Source organism: Candoia aspera, chromosome 8 (genome assembly GCF_035149785.1).
Source record: "Candoia aspera isolate rCanAsp1 chromosome 8, rCanAsp1.hap2, whole genome shotgun sequence".
Taxonomy (NCBI): domain Eukaryota; kingdom Metazoa; phylum Chordata; class Lepidosauria; order Squamata; family Boidae; genus Candoia; species Candoia aspera.
In genome coordinates, this window is record NC_086160.1 from 12,700,248 (window position 1) to 12,719,774 (window position 19,527).

The 19,527-nt window shown below is 38.6% G+C and overlaps 1 protein-coding gene across 2 annotated transcripts in view; it reads right to left on the reverse strand.

The window, feature by feature from the left end:
* The window catches only part of SMIM14 (small integral membrane protein 14), a 40,592-nt gene that overhangs the window by 19,944 nt on the left and 1,121 nt on the right, over positions 1 to 19,527 (reverse strand). Inside the window, exons 1-2 of one of the 2 annotated variants that reach the window (XM_063310707.1) lie at positions 8,103 to 8,122; positions 3,771 to 3,874 (exon numbers count right to left, since the gene is read on the reverse strand). In XM_063310707.1, coding sequence (XP_063166777.1) covers positions 3,771 to 3,845 — 75 coding nt within the window. In that variant the 5' untranslated portion in view covers positions 3,846 to 3,874; positions 8,103 to 8,122. Of the gene's footprint in view, positions 1 to 3,770; positions 3,875 to 8,102; positions 8,123 to 19,527 lie in introns of those variants that run through there. The other variant, XM_063310706.1, reaches the window with a different exon arrangement.

A 19,527-nucleotide genomic window follows, 5' to 3' on the forward strand; every position in this document is an offset into this window, starting at 1 on the left:
GTCCAAGAAAAGGGCCAAGCTTGTCTTTGCTTTAAAAAGGAGTCAAACGTCCAATTTCATGTTGATGCATCATCATTAATTTTCAAAGTTGAGTGCCCCAAACCCATTTTTTGTTTGAAAACCCCCAGCCATCTCAACCTCTTTGCTAAAACAGAACTGTGTTTTGGCCTGTCTATATTATTCTATGTGTAGGCCAGGCTAGTTCATTATAAAGGAAGTTACATCAAAATTGGTTAACAGTGTCTATCCTATGAATAACAATACTGTAACCCTGACAATATGACTGATGGTTGGAATGCAGGCACAGTTCACTGTCCTATAAAATGACTACTATTATAAGACTCTGTCTCTACATCACATCAAAACTAAGGTTCATGAAGAGACTTTCTTATACTGTACTGTTTTAGTGTAGACAGATTTCTGCTTTGCATGGAGAAATCTGCCACATAAGGGGGGAACTGTTGTAGCTTAGAATCTTTTATATAGCTGCATTCATGCATTATCATCTTTGGAGCATATTCAATAATTTTCTAAGAATTCTGAAGTTTAGGATAGGATAGATTTAAAACAGATCATCATTAGGGTAGGAATATCATCCTTAAAAATGGGTTGCGAGGTTGAAATAAAAAACAGATGCACAGGCATTGTGCTCACTGGCTCCCCCTTACGGACTAGGTGTTCTTGTCATCCTCAAGACAAGAATGTAGTAATGTAGTAACAGGTTGTTTTTTTTTAATCGTATGGCATAGCAGTTTGGTGTTCATGCGGTTTTTTTTTTTGCTGGGAAATCCTTGTGAGGTCCAGCAGCCAGATGTGTAGACTATTTAGCCATGACAAGTCACGTTGCCCAGGGTACACCATGAGGAGGCTAGTCTACATTGCACTGAGTGGGGCTGAGAGAAAGTGACTGGTCCATGGTCACCTAGCCGGCTTTCCTGCCTCAGGCGGGACTAGAACTCACAGACTCCTGGTTTCTAGCCCAGCACCTTCACCACTAGACCAAACTGGCTCTCTGAAGTAAACGGTTACCCAAGAGCATGAAGCTACTCTTGTGTGGGTGTGTTAAAAGACATCTTAAAGCTGGATCTGAAAATAGCATGAGCTACAATAGCTTTAGGAAAGAACAAGACGCATTTATTGTTTTTTTGTCAGAAAAACATGTTAACGTGGGCTTCCCCGCAGCTGTCATAGAGAAATACAGAGATTTTCATTACACCGACCTTACTTGAGCAACTGTGGATTAGCATAATGAAAAAAAGCCTACATGTTGATGGCAAGACAGAAGAATTGCTATGGGGAAAAAAATCACAAGGGACTCTTGGTGACTGTAGCAGTTATCAGAACCTGTAATTCCTACAGTCACACCAAATTCTTTCATGTGAACTGTTGCTGTCACCAAAATGCCAACATTATCAAAGACCACAATTTTCATCTTTATTTTGCGTGACTCATGGAAGCATATTTCTGTCTTCTGGTAGTCTTTTGTGCATGTGGAAAGAGGGAAAAGAAAAACTGATGGCCAGTAGAAAGACCCTCCACAAATATGCAAGTTACCCTGAAGAGAGAAAACATTCTTCACTTCTGCATACACCAGATATGGAGATGCCAGCCTCTGGATTTTCTTTAAAAAAAACAACAGCAAAAACCTGATTTGATACTAGGCCTGCCAGAAATGTATTGTTTACTCTGGTTGAAGAAGTTTACGAACGATTTGTTCCAGGTGTCAGAATGAGACAGTCATAACAAGAAAAGGAGAAGTCCCCTTAATTTCCGATGCATAACTATGACAGCTCACATGAAAAATCTCACTGCTCCATTTCTCTTTTTAGAAGTCTCGTACATAACCTCAGGAACTAGTAAGACCATTGCAGCAGAACAGATAAGCCTGTAGGATAGAAGGTTGGAGGTCTCAAACTTCCCCTCCTAGAGTCTTCATACCCCAGCCCTGTCTCCTACTTTGGGGTAATTGCTTGGTAGTTCCCACCGCAACCATCTAGCTTCCATCTACCTTCAGCTGACATCCACCCTACTATTCCCAGCGTGTAAGACCGATAGGGTCTTTATACCCTGTGTTGCCTTTCTGGAGATTAAAAAGGAATTGTTTGTGTATTTATTTATTTAATTTGATCCCGCCCATTTCCTCCCATTCTATAATGCAACCTCCTGGCTAAGTAGCTTACAGGCCTGTGACTAGACGAATCAAACATCTTCTTGGGAAATAACCAATATTACAAGAGATAAAGAGAGCCAGTTTGGTGTAGTGGTGAAGGCATCAGGCTAGAATCCGGGAGACAGTGAGTTCTAGCCCCACCATAGGCACAAAGCCAGCTGGGTGACCTTGGGCCAGTCACTCTCTCTTGGCCCTAGGATGGCAAACCACTTCTGAAAAACCTTGCCAAGAAATCTGCAAGGACCTATCCAGGCAGTCTCTGAGAATTGGACACGATTAAGCGAATTTTTAAAAAGAGAGATAAACAAAATAAAACTTTATTTTAAAAAAGGAGAGATAAAATGTAAAACCTCTTTTTAACCTTCAAAAACTCAGTATTAATAAAGATAAACAACAGAGCTGTTCCAATCAGACAGCAACTTGTCTCTGATTGAGAATTACAAAAGAGAGTAACTAAAGCAAAAACAACGGTTCAGGCAGACCACAAAACGGTGCTGGTTTGCCAGAAATGTTTCATTTCCAGCCAGAACATCAGAATCACAAGAAGGTTCTATAGAAACATAACTTCATGCATCCAATCTGAAAGAATGAATGCAGGCTGAGATTTAAACACCCAATTCTATAATTTATACAGAGAAATAAATATAGAAAACAACACCATATAGAAAAATAAACTAACCTTAATGTAAATTCCTGGCTAAACTTAGTAATTATTACTTCAGAATCCAGTTTCCCTTGAAACAGATTCTGCCTGAGATGAAGATGGCTTTTCTGTTTCTGACATGAGGATTGGCAGGCAGGTTACTTTACAACCAGTATCCACTTGTAGACTGCAACTTTCAGTTGTTTTTGAACACAAAATATACAGAGGTATTATTGTTGTAAGGGAGTCAAAAACTGACTAGTGGAAAAATAAAGACACTACCTTATTATTATTATACCCCCCACTCCACTGTAGCCATTAAATCATTGCTTTAAGATTTGCTTCTTAATATCAGGCACGTACCAAGCTTTAAAAAATATATATACTGGGAAAACACTAGATAATTAACTTTAGACTTCCCTGCCCAACTACAATAATTGCATCTCCCCTAATCTTCACTCGGTTTTGCCGATAACACAACTACAAGTCCTGTAGTGCACTTTTCCTTATAATGATACAGTGAGAAAGGGTACGTAAGGTGGCCTTTATCACAGATGCATTTTCACTTTCAATAAACAAATGTAAAAATCTCAGTAAAAAACTATCCTATCCCACATAAACATCTGTGCACTCGAAACAGATGTATGAGCTGAAAACCTCCTTCCTCTGACAGGTGGGGGAAATAGGAGTTGTAGTTCACTATACCTGTATAGAACTACAGTAAATGAATGTCTCTTCGTCTGTCTATCCCTCTCTCCCTCCCATGTAGATGGATGGGACCATCAGGGAGGTGGGAGGACTCTTCCAAATCTATTATGTTGTTTACATTTTACAGTATTATATGGAAAAACCAACCGTGGTCCACACTTCTCCATGCAGATCTGATCTAAAGACACTTCAAAGCAGCACATGCCACAGAACAGGAACATCCCCCCTGCCCCCCCCAATTATCCTTACCAGATTGATCAGCCTTCTCATGGCATGCTCATGTGAGCAAATACATTCACAGGGGTCAAAGCCGCCTTCTGCCATGTTATCCAGACGGACCGGGAACGTTAAGCCTTGCAAAGAAACAAAAGTTGCTGCGTTAGCATATTTTGTCATTAAAATAAAACAAAACAACCCTATTGGTTGTCATTTGATCTAATACCGATGCCCAAAGAATTATAACGCTGCTCTATAAATGAAGGACTGAGTTACATCAAACTGAACACAAGGGAATGGGGCTTTACTGCATGTAATAAAAGTTTCATCAGGACTTTGGCCGCAAAAGACTTTGGTTTCCTCAGAAGCCCAACAGAGCTTACTTGCTAATCAGCTGGATGACTGGTTGAATAAATAAATGCATAAATAAATATTTAGCTTGAGGACTGCATTCTCTTTAAGCCTGTTTGGGAAAGATACACCTAAGGTGGAGGGCAAGGTTTACAAGGAAGAGAGTTATAATAATCCTAGGAAGACAGATAGACAGATCAGAATATAATTACTACTAAACAAAATGTGATTTTTAAAAAAAAATAAATTCAGTTTCAGAGCAATAGGTTAAACTGCATCATCTTTATTTGATACTTGTATCTCTTTGGGATAATAAACAATAACAATTGTTTTAATTGTTTTATAGTTTTTATTGTTGTAAGCCGCTCTGAGTCACTTGCTGAGAAGGGTGGCTATAAAAATCAAATCAAATCAATCAATCAGTAAAGAAAATTAGGCTTTTTGCAACAATACTGTCCAATGCGATAACAACTTCAGCATAATGAAAGGCTCCATTTCTTTGACCAAGACTGTGATGTGGGACCTCTCCTGCTGCAAATGTCCTTTCCTTTTACAGATCTTAATGGCTGAAACTGGGAGGGAAAAGGTGGCGCAGCAGTTTTACCTCAACCCAATGCACCACTTAGATACACTGGATTACAACTCCACTCATCCCTAGTTAAAACAATTCCCACCCAGGCCTACAGGATATCACCTGATAATAGAACACAACTCACAGCTATTCGTAGTCGCTGTTCCCATGGGCTCTGATAGCATAATAATTTGTTTTGTTTCCCCAAGACTGAAAAAGGGGGTAACAGACATCTACTAGACCAATGAAATGCTTTTGTAAATTTAACTCAGTAGACTCCACTGATCCTGTTTTTAATTTCAGAGCTCCATCTCTTCATTTAGCCTCCGTATTGTTTCTTAAGAAAGCCCATCTGCCTCCATTTTCTCAAGGAAATCCAATAGCACTGTCCCATTTTAAAGATAAATTACAGGGGGTGGGGGAGATGAACCCTTTCAGATAAATGCAAGGAAATGCATTTCTAAGACAGAGCTTCAGTTAATTTAGACAAATGAAATTTGTTAACCTTTTTCCAACAAAAAATGATCAAATATAAACACAGGATGTTCCAGTACTCTGTTATTTTTCTGTGGGAGTTTGCTTAGGAACAGGCAATGCCTGATTTTACTCACGTAATGCAGGCCCCAAAGAGATATTAGAAAAAGTACATGCAAATGACATGCCTTCTACAAAATTATAATAAAAATAATAAAAGAACAAGAAAGCTACTTTCAAGCTGTACCTATGCTTGAAATAAGAAATTCTATTTTAGATTCTAACAAGCAATAAAATTCTAACTCTTTACCGGATGTGTCCTGCCACACCTGTTTAACTAGTATAGTAATTTCAAAGAACTAAGGTAAATACAAAATTGGAACACAACATGGCAATTTTTATTGTGGAATAATTAATTGTATAGATTATACCATCTAGATGTCAAAGTTTTCTCAATTCATGATTAATTCCAAAAGTCGTTTTGTGCTGAACACTATTATTTGTAATGGATGAAATATTGTAGGCTTTCTACTGCTTTAAAACAGTAGTAGTCTAGCAAGGTGGTCAACTTCCTAGTGCTTGAAAGGTGAAAGGTCCCCTGTGCAAGCACCGGGTCATGTCTGACCCTTTGGAGGGACGCGCTTTCGCAATGTTTAAGGGCTGCTTTTTAATTATTATTTCAGTGGCTGAGGACAGCAGGGAACTGGGTTATAATCTAATGACACTAACATTAATCCTCAACAGCAGAGAATTATGTTCTAAGGTCTATAGTCAGATTATTTGAGACTCAAAAATCACAATAGATCAGACTTGATAATACAAATGGAGGAATTATGCCAGAAATATCCCATGTACACTGTAGGGTATGATTGGTAGTGGAACACAAATTACATTTTGAGCAACATGTAAGCCATTCTTGACTGCAGCAACATACTTGAAAATCCCCATGCTGAGAGTTAACTGCCATAAAATAATGAAGCATTATCAGCAGCATTGTTTCAAAATAGATGTTTGCTTTGCAAATACTATATACCACTACTGCTAAATATATAGATGAAACTAGGAAATGAAAAATTTCCCATAAGACAATCTTTCATTAAAAACAGTATGTTATGGTAAGACAATGCAAATGACTTGGTCATGGGCAAATGTATCTCACAATGTTGCTTATGTTTTAATAACCTGCACAGTGAAGCGTGCCAAAATATATTTATATCATGGTTGCAATTATGAACTGAGCCAGTTTTAATTCCGCTGATATTAATGCAGGAGTGAAATCATTAAGTTTTTGTCCTGATCTGCTTGTAAATAAGAGAATCCAGATTATCCTCAGCTGTTGCCTTTCTATCCTTGATATCAAGCCAATCAGCTATGCAAATGAGTCATTTAGAAAGGTAACATGCAGAAATGAGTATGGGGCCATTCCAACTTTCTTGAACTTCTACTAACAGAAGTTAAACCAAAACATTTTATTAAAAACAAGTCTGAAACAGAATCCTGGCAAGACATATGTTAGAGTCTGTCACTAAGCCTACATTGTGACAATGTTGGCACAGAGGGAATCGTATTTCAAAAATGGCCCTTAAATATTCAATAAAATAATCACAATGAAAAAGTATTAAATACAGGGCTTCTACTGATACAACTCTAAAAATACATTATCCTTATCTGTTGAACAATTTGTTTTAATTTTTGCAAATTGGGATCGCATATTGATATATTTAAATTGATTGAATACTTAAGGGTTTTTTTTAATTGGCACAAAAGAACTGAGTACAAGTTTAAGACCGAAAGCCAGTTTATTCCCAGAAGTCTGGAACCATGTACAGAGATTTTTGACAAACTACCCTTGAGGGATGTAAGGAGTATACAGAAAAAAGATATGTATGTATGAATTAGACAAAAAACTTTAAAAATTATAGTGCAACTAAGTTATTAAAAGAATAGTTAAGAGTTATATAGGGAATTTGAATACAAAAGATTATATAAAATAAGTTATGACATGAACAAGTGATCTCCTATAAGAAATTAACATTCCCCTTTGAAAAGCTGAAAATATATTACGAAAACAGGCAAATGTTCCCAAATATGAAACCCTAAACACCATAGGAACAAAGTATATAAAATACCATCTGTTCTTAGATGAATTTATCCAGCCCAACAATAACTACAGAGGCTTCTCTCCAACCGCCAATGCCCCAGACAATCAGCCACCTTAAGGATAGGAAATCTGGTCCCTCCCCACAATGTTTCAGGCTCCCTCGGACCCCATTCTGCATTGCTAGTAGTCAAACTGTGGCATATGGATGTGAAGTTTGCAAAGTTTGGAGGGGAAAAAAAACAGAAATATCTCCCTCCCCTAAAATATTCTATTTTTCTCCTGTTTCCCCAGGACTTCACATCTTTTTACAGGAGCAGGATTTCAAAATATCTTGAAAATACCAAATTCCCATCAGCTGCACCATCAGGAGTCCATTGTCTGCATTATTGCCCTCCCCTATCAGCCCTTCCCCTTCTGTCCTTGGTATCCTTAAACTGATCAGGCTGTGCAAATGGCACATTTAGAAAGATAACATGCAGAAATCAGTATGGGGCCATTCAGATTTTCCTGAAACTCTAGCAACAGATGTAAAAGCAGATACATTTTACTAAAAGCAAAAAAATTCAAAGGCATTTCCAGCTAGCAAGTGTTACAGTGAATAGATCCTGAAGGCCTTTTCTACCTCATGCCCTCCAGATACAGGTCCCACCTTTCCCTGGAGGGATCACCAAGATGCATGAAGTGCCCCCTTTTAAATGCTAATTTGTGTTTTTGCCAATTTATCACCAGTCAAGTGAATTACTAACTGGATCTCTTCCTTTTTAAACAAAAACTAGACTCAATTTGCATTTAAGCACATGTAATAATTGGATGCATTTCAGCACTGAGCATTCTGCTGTTTATAATAAAATCTTCCTCTTCTTCCTACCAAAAAAATCAGTGTTTTCAAGATCCAGACAAAAACGTTGATCTTTAAGGGATCACTTCGTCCATTTCTCTGCCACGTATGCACATATACACATATGCATCCAGATGTGTCCACACAGGACAATTCCTGCATGTCCTAATCAATATAAAAGGAAATTATTCTGGGTTCAAAAAGTTCAAAAAATCTGGAGAGAACCAACTTTTTTGGAGCCATGAGTGTTTACAGAAGGACAATTCATAACAATATGCACCAAACCTCTTTTTTTTATTGTTCCCAATCAAGTGCATACTATTTTGTAATCATGCTTCCCCCTCCCCCTCAGCTGGTTTTACTGGATTTTTTAAATCTATAACTGCTAGCATTTCCCATAACCAGTTTCAAAGGGACCTTTTAACATATGTTAATTGCGGTCTTCAAAAGAGGAGTGCCATTACTGAGATAGTCAAAATGGCACAAAGCACACACAAAAGAAAGGTAAAAATGGGAATAGGGGAGTTAAGTACACAAATCCTTCCAGCAATAAAATGCAATGGGAATTAGGAGGGAAAAACAGCCAAATGAAAATGAGAAAGACAGGGAAAGGGTAGGATATTATTGAAGGGAAAGGGATCATAAACAAGTAAAACATGTCTATTACTGACCACAGTGATTTTAAATTTCTATATCAGCCTCTGTCCATTCTTGACAGCCTTTCAAAATTTCAAAGCATGTGATAAATTAAAATAAAGCAGGCTGGAAAAGCCCTTGCTGGTAATCCTGGATAGTCAAACAGTTACCATTGGCTACAGGCCAGAAACCTCACAATTGGCTCTGTTCATCCACTGCAACTTTAGACTTGGGTTTTGGTGTGTTTTTTTAAGCAACAATAAACAGGAGGATATTTCAGAAGCAATAAAGCATTGGGAGGGGAAGAGCAAACATTTCAAACAGAGAAAAGAAGCAACGAAAACACACTTGGGGTAAAAAGGTTATCTTCCTAAAGTGAAGCTCAACTCCTGGTGGTTTCATGGACACACCCAAGCAGTTTTCTTGGCAAAAATAGAAAAGTGATTTGCCCCTGCCTGCTTTAATTTTTTTTTGGTTGCTTCCCAATCTAGTATGGCCATCCCCCATTTACATAGGAAGTTGGACCCTGCTTAGCTTCTTGAGATTAACCAAGGCCAGCTAGGTGCTGGGAATATATGCTTTCTTTTTTTTCTTCTTTTAACTGAGCAGTGCACATACAAAAACATTTTTGATGAGATTTCAATCCTGACCTTGCCCAGGAATGCCTTTTGAGACAAAAGAACAGTTCCAAAGTTGTTCAGACACATGCATTTTACAGTTATTTTATTTTTAAGAGGCTCTGTCTGATTGTTTGGAATATCTAAAAAAAATTATACGGTCAGTTAAAGAGTTTGACCTCAGAATAGGTATGAAGTTATGATCAAGTATAAGTTCACCACATTCTGAAAACCATGAAGATGTTATCAGTATAATAAACTTGCAACTCAACATGGATACCTTGGAGTGCCAACTTAGATTGCTCTGATTATTAAATGGTACAATGCTAAAGGTATTAAATAATAGTAATATTATGTTATACTCTTTTTCTTACAATCAGGTCTGTTTCATCACGTTATTTCTAAGTTTAGTCTCATTGAGCCTTTAACCATTACACCACAGAGAACACTAATGTAGATATTACTTAAAGCACTGGAGTAGGATTTGGGAGACATTCAAGTCCACCCTCATTAAGTGACTTTAGCCCACCACCCTCATTTGGGAGGAACTGGAGGATGGAGTGTTATCAATATAATTTGTAAAAAATAACTTTAGAACAGTTATAAACTCCCTTATTTTTTTGGAAACAAAAGCATCACCTATAGCAGAACCGACATAACAGCACCATATGGTGCCTCTTCTGGATCCTCTCCTTCATAGGCAAAACAGCTTCTATGAAACTCTTCCATAAAGAACGTGAAATGTTTCTTTATAAAGATTAAAGAGGAAACAGATGCTTGAAGCTGAAAATGAAGCTTCATTTTACCTCCACTCCAGGGCTCTCTATTCACACATCCCATAAACCCTTAATGGAATGTAGTTTAATGAAGTAACTCAATAACCTGGGTTAAGCACTGAGCTGCTTACTACATTGGCTAGATTCCTACAATACACTGAAGCACAAACAACCCCATTTTATTAACTGCTGAGGAGGAAGAGCAAGAGGACACACGATTTATCTGATTACTCTCCTACACAGCCCTACACGTGTTTACTCCGGAAGTGAGTCCTACTGAGCCCATTCCCACTCAAGAGTCCAGGGACCTAAGCTTAGTCCTGTTAATGCAGCGGGATTTCTTATACACAGAATCACCCACGGATCTACTCTTACTGAACATTACTCTAGGTTACATTTCAAGCATTCTAGGGGGCAAGTAATCCCTGATGATTTAAGTAAGCTCACATAAGTACTGTAAATCACCTTCAAAGAATTCCAGAAAGGCTTAAAAAAAAACACACACCTATTAACTATGTAATTCTGCTAAGTTGCAAAATAAATTGTAATGCACAGAACAAACAAATCTTAGCCACCAAGCAAAAGGCCGGCTTCCCCTTATGCCAAGCCACTCACAAAAATGAAGCCCCTGGGGCTAATCTGACCCTGGAGAAGTCTGAAACAGGGTTGCAAAGCTATTTAAACGCGAAGTTCTCTCCTGAGAAATCTGTGCAGGACATTGCATACATGGATCATCCCTCGCAAGGATCTCTTTTTGGAGCAACTGGCACCAATGGTCCAAAAGCAAATAACAGGTGATCGCACAGCAACGTGAAGCTGGAGGGGTTTTTGTTTTAGATGCGAAACTCTGTCGGTCCCAACACCCCGCAAAAGCATCAGCTGGCTGCCGGAGCGCCCGCCTGCCTTTCTCGCAGCCTCCCTCCCTCCCTCTTCCGGATTCCTCCACCACAGAAACTAAACGCATCCTTTCGGCCTGAAACTACAGCACAACAACCCTTAGTGCTAAGAAGCAGGAGACAGACAAAACTCACAAAGGTTGGCCCGCTGCTTGGAAAGGACTGCTGCGATGTGGTGAGGCCGCAGAGAGGAGAGAGGTGCAGCGCAGTCCGGGACGCCGCCGGCCCCGCTGGCTCTCCCCCCGTGTTTTGATTCGACTGACCACGTCAGACTCTGGCCTTTGCGAGAGACCCGGATCTGCCGGCTCCCAGAAAGGGTAAGAACTTACTTGGCACCCTCCCTCCGCCACCCACAAGCGCAGCCGGGGCGGCGCACCGCCACAAGCACCACCCCCCGCCGCTGCGAGCGGATCTCCCCGGCCCTTCACGGGGCAAACGGAGCCGCCCCTGGCGGCGTAAAAGGGCTGCGGCCGTTGCGCTGAGTTGGCATTCACAGGCAAATTAAACGCGGCGGAAAGGTACTCATTGGTCTCCTTGACGGCGCTGTTTTTTTTACTCCCACGCGGAGAGGATGTTTTGTACATTTCAAGAGGATCTAGCTTGACTTTCTGCTCCGCGTAGCAAGAGGGCACTTGTATTTATGTATCGTTGGAATCCACGCAACTTCTGAATAAACATGCATCAACTCTGAGTTCTTTTCCTATGTTTAAGTAGCATTATCAACAATTTCAATTATCAATTTCATTTGTTTGAGCGATATTTTTGTTGTGGTTCAGTATCACATATGCTTGGTGATTTATATTCAATATATTTTGAATATAAATCATTTAATATTTGCATACTACTACTATATAGCTTAATTATGGAGATACCCAACCTTGATTAGCCCCCTCCCTGTAATTCAATTTTAAAGCCGGACTTTGAATTAATGCTGTTTGTAATTATTACACTATTTTAAATACTGGACTGAATAAATTTTATATGCATTCTTAGCTCTCCTTACAGTCATAATGACATTAAAACGTGTCGTTCTGGGTCAGGCCCAAAGGCCCATCTAGCAACAAACTAGATGGGATGCCTAGATGCAGTTTCTCACAAAGAGGAACAAATGTAGTCATCATGAGAGAGAGTGACAAGAGAGAAAGGGAGAAAATAAATATGTAAAGAAAGCAGAGAAATGCGGTTTCTATAGTTTCCCCTTGTCCTGTCATACAGGCTGCAAGTCTACAAAGGCGCCATTAAATATACATATATAAGACCTCACTGCTAAATTCACTGGAGTAGTCTCTTGGTTCTCTGATTGCTAATACTTCCTCATATTTTGACTTACTGCTATAAAGATTAAGAGCACAATCTTGTGACACTTTCTTGTTGTAAGTTCCAATGAATGCAGCAGTACTTCTAAAAACACAAATAGAGAATTGAATTGTTGTAAGGGTGCTGTCTTGGGAATCAGCTCTTTTGAGCCTTGCTTCTGAACCAACATTCATAGGGTTAATTTGTACACAACAATTACAAACTTGGTATTATATGATAGATGTTACAGCCTTTACTGTACAGTGTTATTTATGTTAGTCATTAAACATGACATTTACAAACAAAGGACAGAACAGTCTAAATTATCTAGTAGGGTAAGCCAATTCAAACAGGACATTAGGTAACCCGGTAAAGACAAAAAACAGAACGAGCCTGGCTTAAAGGTTTTTATTACTGAAAGACTGGTTTAGTATATAGGATGTACCATGCCAATTATTAAAATAATACAGGCACTTTTGCGTAATAATCAGAGTTTAAAAGTGTTCCAGCCTTAAAGATATCCCACATTACTCCAGTATTTTTTTAAGTCTCTCCAGAGTCTTCTGGATCTTTTCTCATAAAAAGCCTAATTACTAATCTGCTTGTGATGATGCAACACAGCACCTGTTGCTGTCTAGAGAAATTATTTTATATCGCTTCACTTTTTAGATCAGAAGTAACCTCTTATATGAGGGCTGCTGCTCATGTAATATATAACCATCTTCTCCAATGTTACATGCTGTGTGCGTGGGCAGAGATTTAATTCCCATCATCCCTAGTAAGCACTGCCAAGGATCATGCATAAGAATGCATCCTAACTCCTAAAACCCTTTATCATGTGGTGATGCTTCCAATTTTCTAAGTTCCAATATTCAGAATAAGCACGTTCACTCCAGAATTCTAAGTTGAAAACTGCTTTCTTATAGTTTGGCTATATTCTCACATGTTAACGCAAACTGAATTAGTTATTCTGCCAAAGTAACCTAATCTTCTATGCACATCAGTGAATTATAAACTAAACCAAATGGGTTTGCATAATGCATGAGCCAATCATGTTTTAGTCTAGCATGTTACTGGTTTTGATTAAATGGCAAGTGTCATCTTTCCATAAAAGGCTGTGCTTCTTTCTATTCTTTAGCTTTACTTATCTTGATGGGTTCACACTGAGGATGGGGAGGGGAACATGGCAATAGCACTGATCAAATTCCTTCTACTCTGTGCTGATGGCCACTTGGGGATAGAGAATTGTTGTAGTCATCAGCCTCATGTTCAAGGGCAACTGATTTACTTGCTGCTAACAGGAATTCAGTAAAAAGTCAGATGACCAGTCACTACAACTGAGTGACAGCTGGTTCACACAATGCACCAAGACAGAGGTTTTCAGTTTTTTTCAGGCTACAGAACCTGTTACCTAAAATAAACCAACCCCCAGATTGACAGGCAATGCTCTAGCAAGAGGAAACTGGCTGTATTCGAGTGAATATTGGGTCTTTTTGCCCTTCATCTCTCAGGTAATCCCACCAAGTTCCCACATAACCCAAGGCTTGCACAGAACACCATTTGAAAAGCCCTGCAGTAAGACATGATTTGTTTTTGACTGGGACTGTTACTGTGAATTTATTTGGTATATAAACCTGAATTGTTACTGTATTGTGCAAACCATGGCTTAGCATGATATATAAATTAGCCTAAAACAATCTAGACAGGCAAGATGACCTCAATCTTACATGGAGAGATTCACAAACAAGTGAGCACCTGGGATGTTATTTGACTGAATATTGGGCACCTGACTGAACATTGGGAACTTTACTGACCTTGTTTAGGCTTGGAAACTAAGCAGGGTCAGGCTTGGTTATGGATGGGAAACACCTATAGACTATTAGGGCTGCAGGCTAGACCAACCTCATAGCTTAATTGGACTGGTGGGAGAGACACTTAAAGCTGAATTGCTATGCAAATATAGCCTGTTTTTCAGCTCTGAGATGAGCTTTGGAACTGTAGACTCAAAACCTGGAACCTGGTGATGGCTAGAAATTTACATTATGCCTAGACGGTTTCCTGGATTGTACTTTTGTGTAATTAAAGTTTTAATTTAAAAATCTGACTTAAGACTTCATTGGTTTTGCCTAAGAAACATCACAAATGTAGCTTTATTAAATTATTATTAAATCTAATGTTATTTACAGAAGTTGTGTCCTCAATGATCAATTGAATATATAGGACCCTGCAGAGGGCACTAGAGCAACTACTTTTTAGCCCATATAACATTTTACTTTTTAACATGTAAAAGGTACAATATCTCCTATCAAGGGCCAAGTATTCCTCCTTGATTCCCTCATCACAAAGAGCCAATCTGCTCCTTCCCTTTTTGGGTTTCAGGAGACCAGTTAAGAGCTGGTTATTCCAACAAGCACAGGAGGATGGCATGCTGCGACTGAAGATTTGCATTTGCTGGACACACATTTTTGTACATTTTCTTTTTTTGTATAATTTTGATATTTTTTTGGTTTATTTTAAGGAGTTCATTATTTTTGAGGGGGTGTGACTTGGTGATGTTTCTGTGTTAGCCATCCAGATTCCAGGGCATTTGGGTATGTGTGCTGATACCACAAAATTAAATAGCAGTGAGAAAGTTTAAATCTATAATCCTGCAGTTGTGACCTATTACACAACCTGAGTTTTACCTAAGTCCAACTAACACAAAAATTCTGGTTAAAGAAACACTCAAAGTAGTGAACTGTGTCTTCACTGAGCCAACATTCACTGTCTCTGTTGGAAAAAAAGTACGTGAAGCTTTAGATTTAGTAACTAGTGGCACTTCTGTTACTAACAATAATTTAAACAAAACATTTGATGTAGCTGTTGATTAATCTTGCATATCAGCCAGGAGTTATTTTGGTCCATTTCTCTTAAAGAACTGCTTCAATGCTTGCATGAAGTGCCCATTTAAGAGGATGCCACAATGTTTCAGTTAGGTTATAGTTAGGGCTTTGTCTTAGCCATTCCAAATTGTGAAATTTCTTCTGCTTCAGCTATTCTGTTGGATTTGTGTCTTTAGGTCATTGTTCTAGTACATGATCCACATTTAAGCTTTCAGTTCATGGATAAATATCAACATTCTTCTGTAGAATTTCCTGGTACAATCCAGAATCCATTGTTCCTTCAATGATTGTGAGCCATTAGTGTCCTAAGGTTCCAGGGCAGCCCCAAACCATACATTTCTATTCCCATGGTTTGCAGTTGATGAGGTTCTTTTATTGAAATTTAATGTTTTGTTTTCTCAAGCAGTTATCTCACCAATGCCAGGAAGTTCCACTTTTGTATCACCTGTTTTAATACTCTGCTGGATCATTCAGATGGTCTTTAACCACTTGAGATTAAGTGGCACTCTATACTTTTTGAAGAGCATGGTTTCTGCTTTGGTATCCTCCCAATCCCATCAGTATTTTCCTTGTGGTGAACTCATGGAACACTGACATCAGATAACACAGCAGTGCTCTGCAGATTCTTTACTATCATACTTTATTTGAGGGGGGGGGATAATTTTCACTGGATGACCAAGCCTACAAACAACAACAATTATTCTCATCTGCAAGCCTTTTTTCCCTGAGATTCCCAAAAATCTTTTTTTGATCTGAGCATGATTCGCTTCCACAAACCTATGGCATGAAGAGCAGACAATGACTGTGGCAATCAACATGTATCGTGTTCTTTTTTCATATCAGAGGCCCTTCAAATTAACATTTTATTGTCATCTAATTGATTGGAACTTCTGATTCAATTTACCTCCTAAGAGAGTTGATTACTACTACTATGACACAGTACACTGTGTGGTTTGTTGAATCAGGAATCAGGCCTAAAAACTTGGCTCTCTCCCAAGTCTTTGGGTTAAGGTACTTGATGTCCCCATCTAGATTGAGGGTGATGTGGCAGAATGCTTTTTTAATCTGTTCCCTTGGGGCAGTTGTGTTCTTTAATGTTGTTTTTCTCTCTTTAATTTTGTGAAACCGCCAAAGTCATTTTAAAGAGTTGAGTTAGGTGGCCCAGAAATGTGACAAATAAATAAATTACACTGTAGGTCCTGGTCCTGTCTACTTTTTACAGCGTGGCTCTGAGCTGATGCACATTGGATAATAGAGAAAGCCAAAGAATACCAAAAAGAAGCCAGTATATGCTTCATTGATTATAGAAAGGCCTTAAATTGTATCAATCATGTCAAGCTGTGAAATGTGTTAAGAAAAATGAGAATCCCAAAATGTCTCATTGCCCTCATGTAAAACCTATATACAGGTCAGGAAGCCACAGAATGGATAGAACATAGAGAAACAGACAGGCTCCATGTTGACAAAGGAGTCAGACAAGGCTGTATACTCTCCTCTTATGTATTCAGTCTACATTTATGTATATCAATCAGGAAGCCTGATTGGAAGATGAGCATGATTGGAGGAAGAAATATCAATGACTGCACTATGCTGATGACACTACTATGATGGCCAAAAATGCAAAGGATGTGCAAGCTCTAATAATAAAAGTCAAGGAGCACAGTGAAAAAATGGGACTGAGGTTAAATATAAGGAATACTAACTAATGACAACAGGTACAACAACCAGCCTTAGAACTAACAATGAAGATATCAAAGTGGTAGCATATGCCTTTTAGGATCAACCATCACCAGTAAAGGAACAGGCCATCAAAAAGGTCTTGGAGAAGATATTCAAATGCCATCATGTACCTACAAAGATCAGAATAGTGCAAATAATGCTATTCCCTGTGACACCATATGGAGGCGAAAGTTGGACTTTGGAGAAACAGGATAGAAAGGGTATTGATGCTTTTGAACGTTGGTGTTGGAGAAGACTTCTAAGAATCCATGAACAGCTAAGAAAACAAATGGATCATTGAATAAATCAATCCAGAGTTCTCATTCAAGATACAATAACCAGGCTCAAATTATTCTACTTTGGAGACATGTGAAGACCTAGCTTTCTGGAGAAAGCTCTAATGCTGGGAAAGGTTGAAGGAAAGAGAAGATGACGACTCAGTTACAGTGGTTATGGGTGCACCATTAGAAAACCTGAAGGACCAGGTTAGGGACAGATGGTCACAGAGAAATCTATGTGGTGCTAAGAGTCAACACTGACTTGATGGCACATAATAAATAAAAATCTGAACATACCATTCAATAATCAAGTGCAGCCCTCAGTTTGTACTGAAGGATTAAAGATAGTTCTAAAGGGTTCACAGATTTTATCTCACCACTATAAGGGATGAAGCAGCAAAGCTGAGAAGTCCTGTAATTGTATATAATCAGATGGCCGAAACATATTAAGTGTTTCATTTGTTGTGTTTCAGTTCACTGAAGTAATGCTTTCCAAAATTAACAAATTCTAACAAACAGCACTTTCATAAACTGTTTAGGCACTTCAGTTTATACCATTTTGCTGGATGAGGAAAGAGTTGAAAATTCTTGGTAAAGGATTCTTCTGGAATTCACTCTGCAGGACAAGGGATCAAAGAGCATTTTCCTGATTCAGTTCTAGAGAAAGGGGCAGAATAACAGTGTGTGAAGGCAGTGTCTCAGGAGAACAGCTTATGTTAGGACCAGTGGGAAATTCTTTGGGGAATGGATATGGCACTCAGATTTTTAGTTGTCAGTTTCTAATTTTTCTTATCATTTCATCATTTTTGGTGATTATTTGATGATAATTAAAAAACATGGAAGTCACATACTTTTTCTTGACTCTTCTTTTTACCACAGATCTTTCAATTCTAAAGAAATTTTCTAAGGAATGAGCACCACTGTCAGCCTTACTTCCATATGCAAATATAATTTCAGCTCTTCTTGCTCTTTCTCTCCCATTATTGGGTGGTGCTTTTTGTCTCCTACTATTACATTATTTAAAGTGTATTACTGCTAACTTGACAAAGATTGGTAACCACAGATCAAGAAACTTCATTTTCTAAGTTTTACAATCTATAATTTAAAAATACTAGTATCATTAAACAACATTATTAAAACAAATGACAAGGTAATAAATTTAATAAGATAGTGCTTGGGAAAAAAGAGCCAGCGAACTTAATTTATGCATACAATTGTTTGCAGCTAATTTTTCATGAAATGCAAGACTGACTTTAAGATTAGACTGTCTCAGGATCACGTACAGCACAAGTGTGCTGATGACCATAGTCTTGTGCAATCGCATGAGCTTGGTTCCATTAAAGTAAATATAATTCAACAAGTATAATTTATGTTCATACAATTGCACCACATTTAAAATATATAATTCTGGCACTTCTCACAACCCAAGCCTTTTATGTGCTAAGAGAAGAACTAGGACAGAAAACTAATTAGATTGAAAGATATAATAGCTGAAAGAGACATCTTCATTTTATTTATATTCTTGAAAGAGCTGCCTCAGGATAGGCCTGCATTATTTATTATTATTATTACCATGGCAACCTAAAACTTTTTAAACATACCCTGACATTCTGTATGATTTAACATGCTCTGATCGCAAGGTCAAAAAGCCCCAGAAAATGTAACTGTTATTTGAATCAGAACACTAGGTTGGGATATTATTTGAATTATTGCATCCCTAAGGGCGCTGCGGGTTAAACCGCTGAGCTGCTGAGCTTGCCGATCGGAAGGTCGGCGGTTTGAATCCGCGTGACGGGGTGAGCTCCCGTTGCTAGTCCCAGCTCCTGCCAACCTAGCAGTTAGAATACAAGCAAATGTGAGTAGATTAATAGGTACTGCTTTGGCGGGCAGGTAACGGCGTTCCGTGTAGTCATGCCGGCCACATGACCACGGAAGTGTCTACGACAAACGCCAGCTCTTCGGCTTTGAGACGGAGATGAGCACCGCCCCCTAGAGTTGGACACGACTGGACTTAATGTCAAGGGAAACCTTTACCTTTACCTAAGACCATAATATATGTAGATTTACCCCATTAAACAGATAACCAGCACTTTGCCCAATTCACATACTTACATAAAAAGGAGCATGTGAGGTGGACAGTTTCCTTACTGCCTCCCTTTACTTCTAAGAAGTTGTTTTCCCAGCTGTGTTTCAACATATGTGAGCTGTCTAGATACAAATTTTTTTAAATGCTCCTCTCCCTGTACACATTTTATGTAAGTGGATTTGTATATGAACAAGATAAATAGTACATGTTTTTGAAATATGTAGCCAGCTTCAGAAGGATAGAAGGAACGTTTGTAGGACTGTAACATT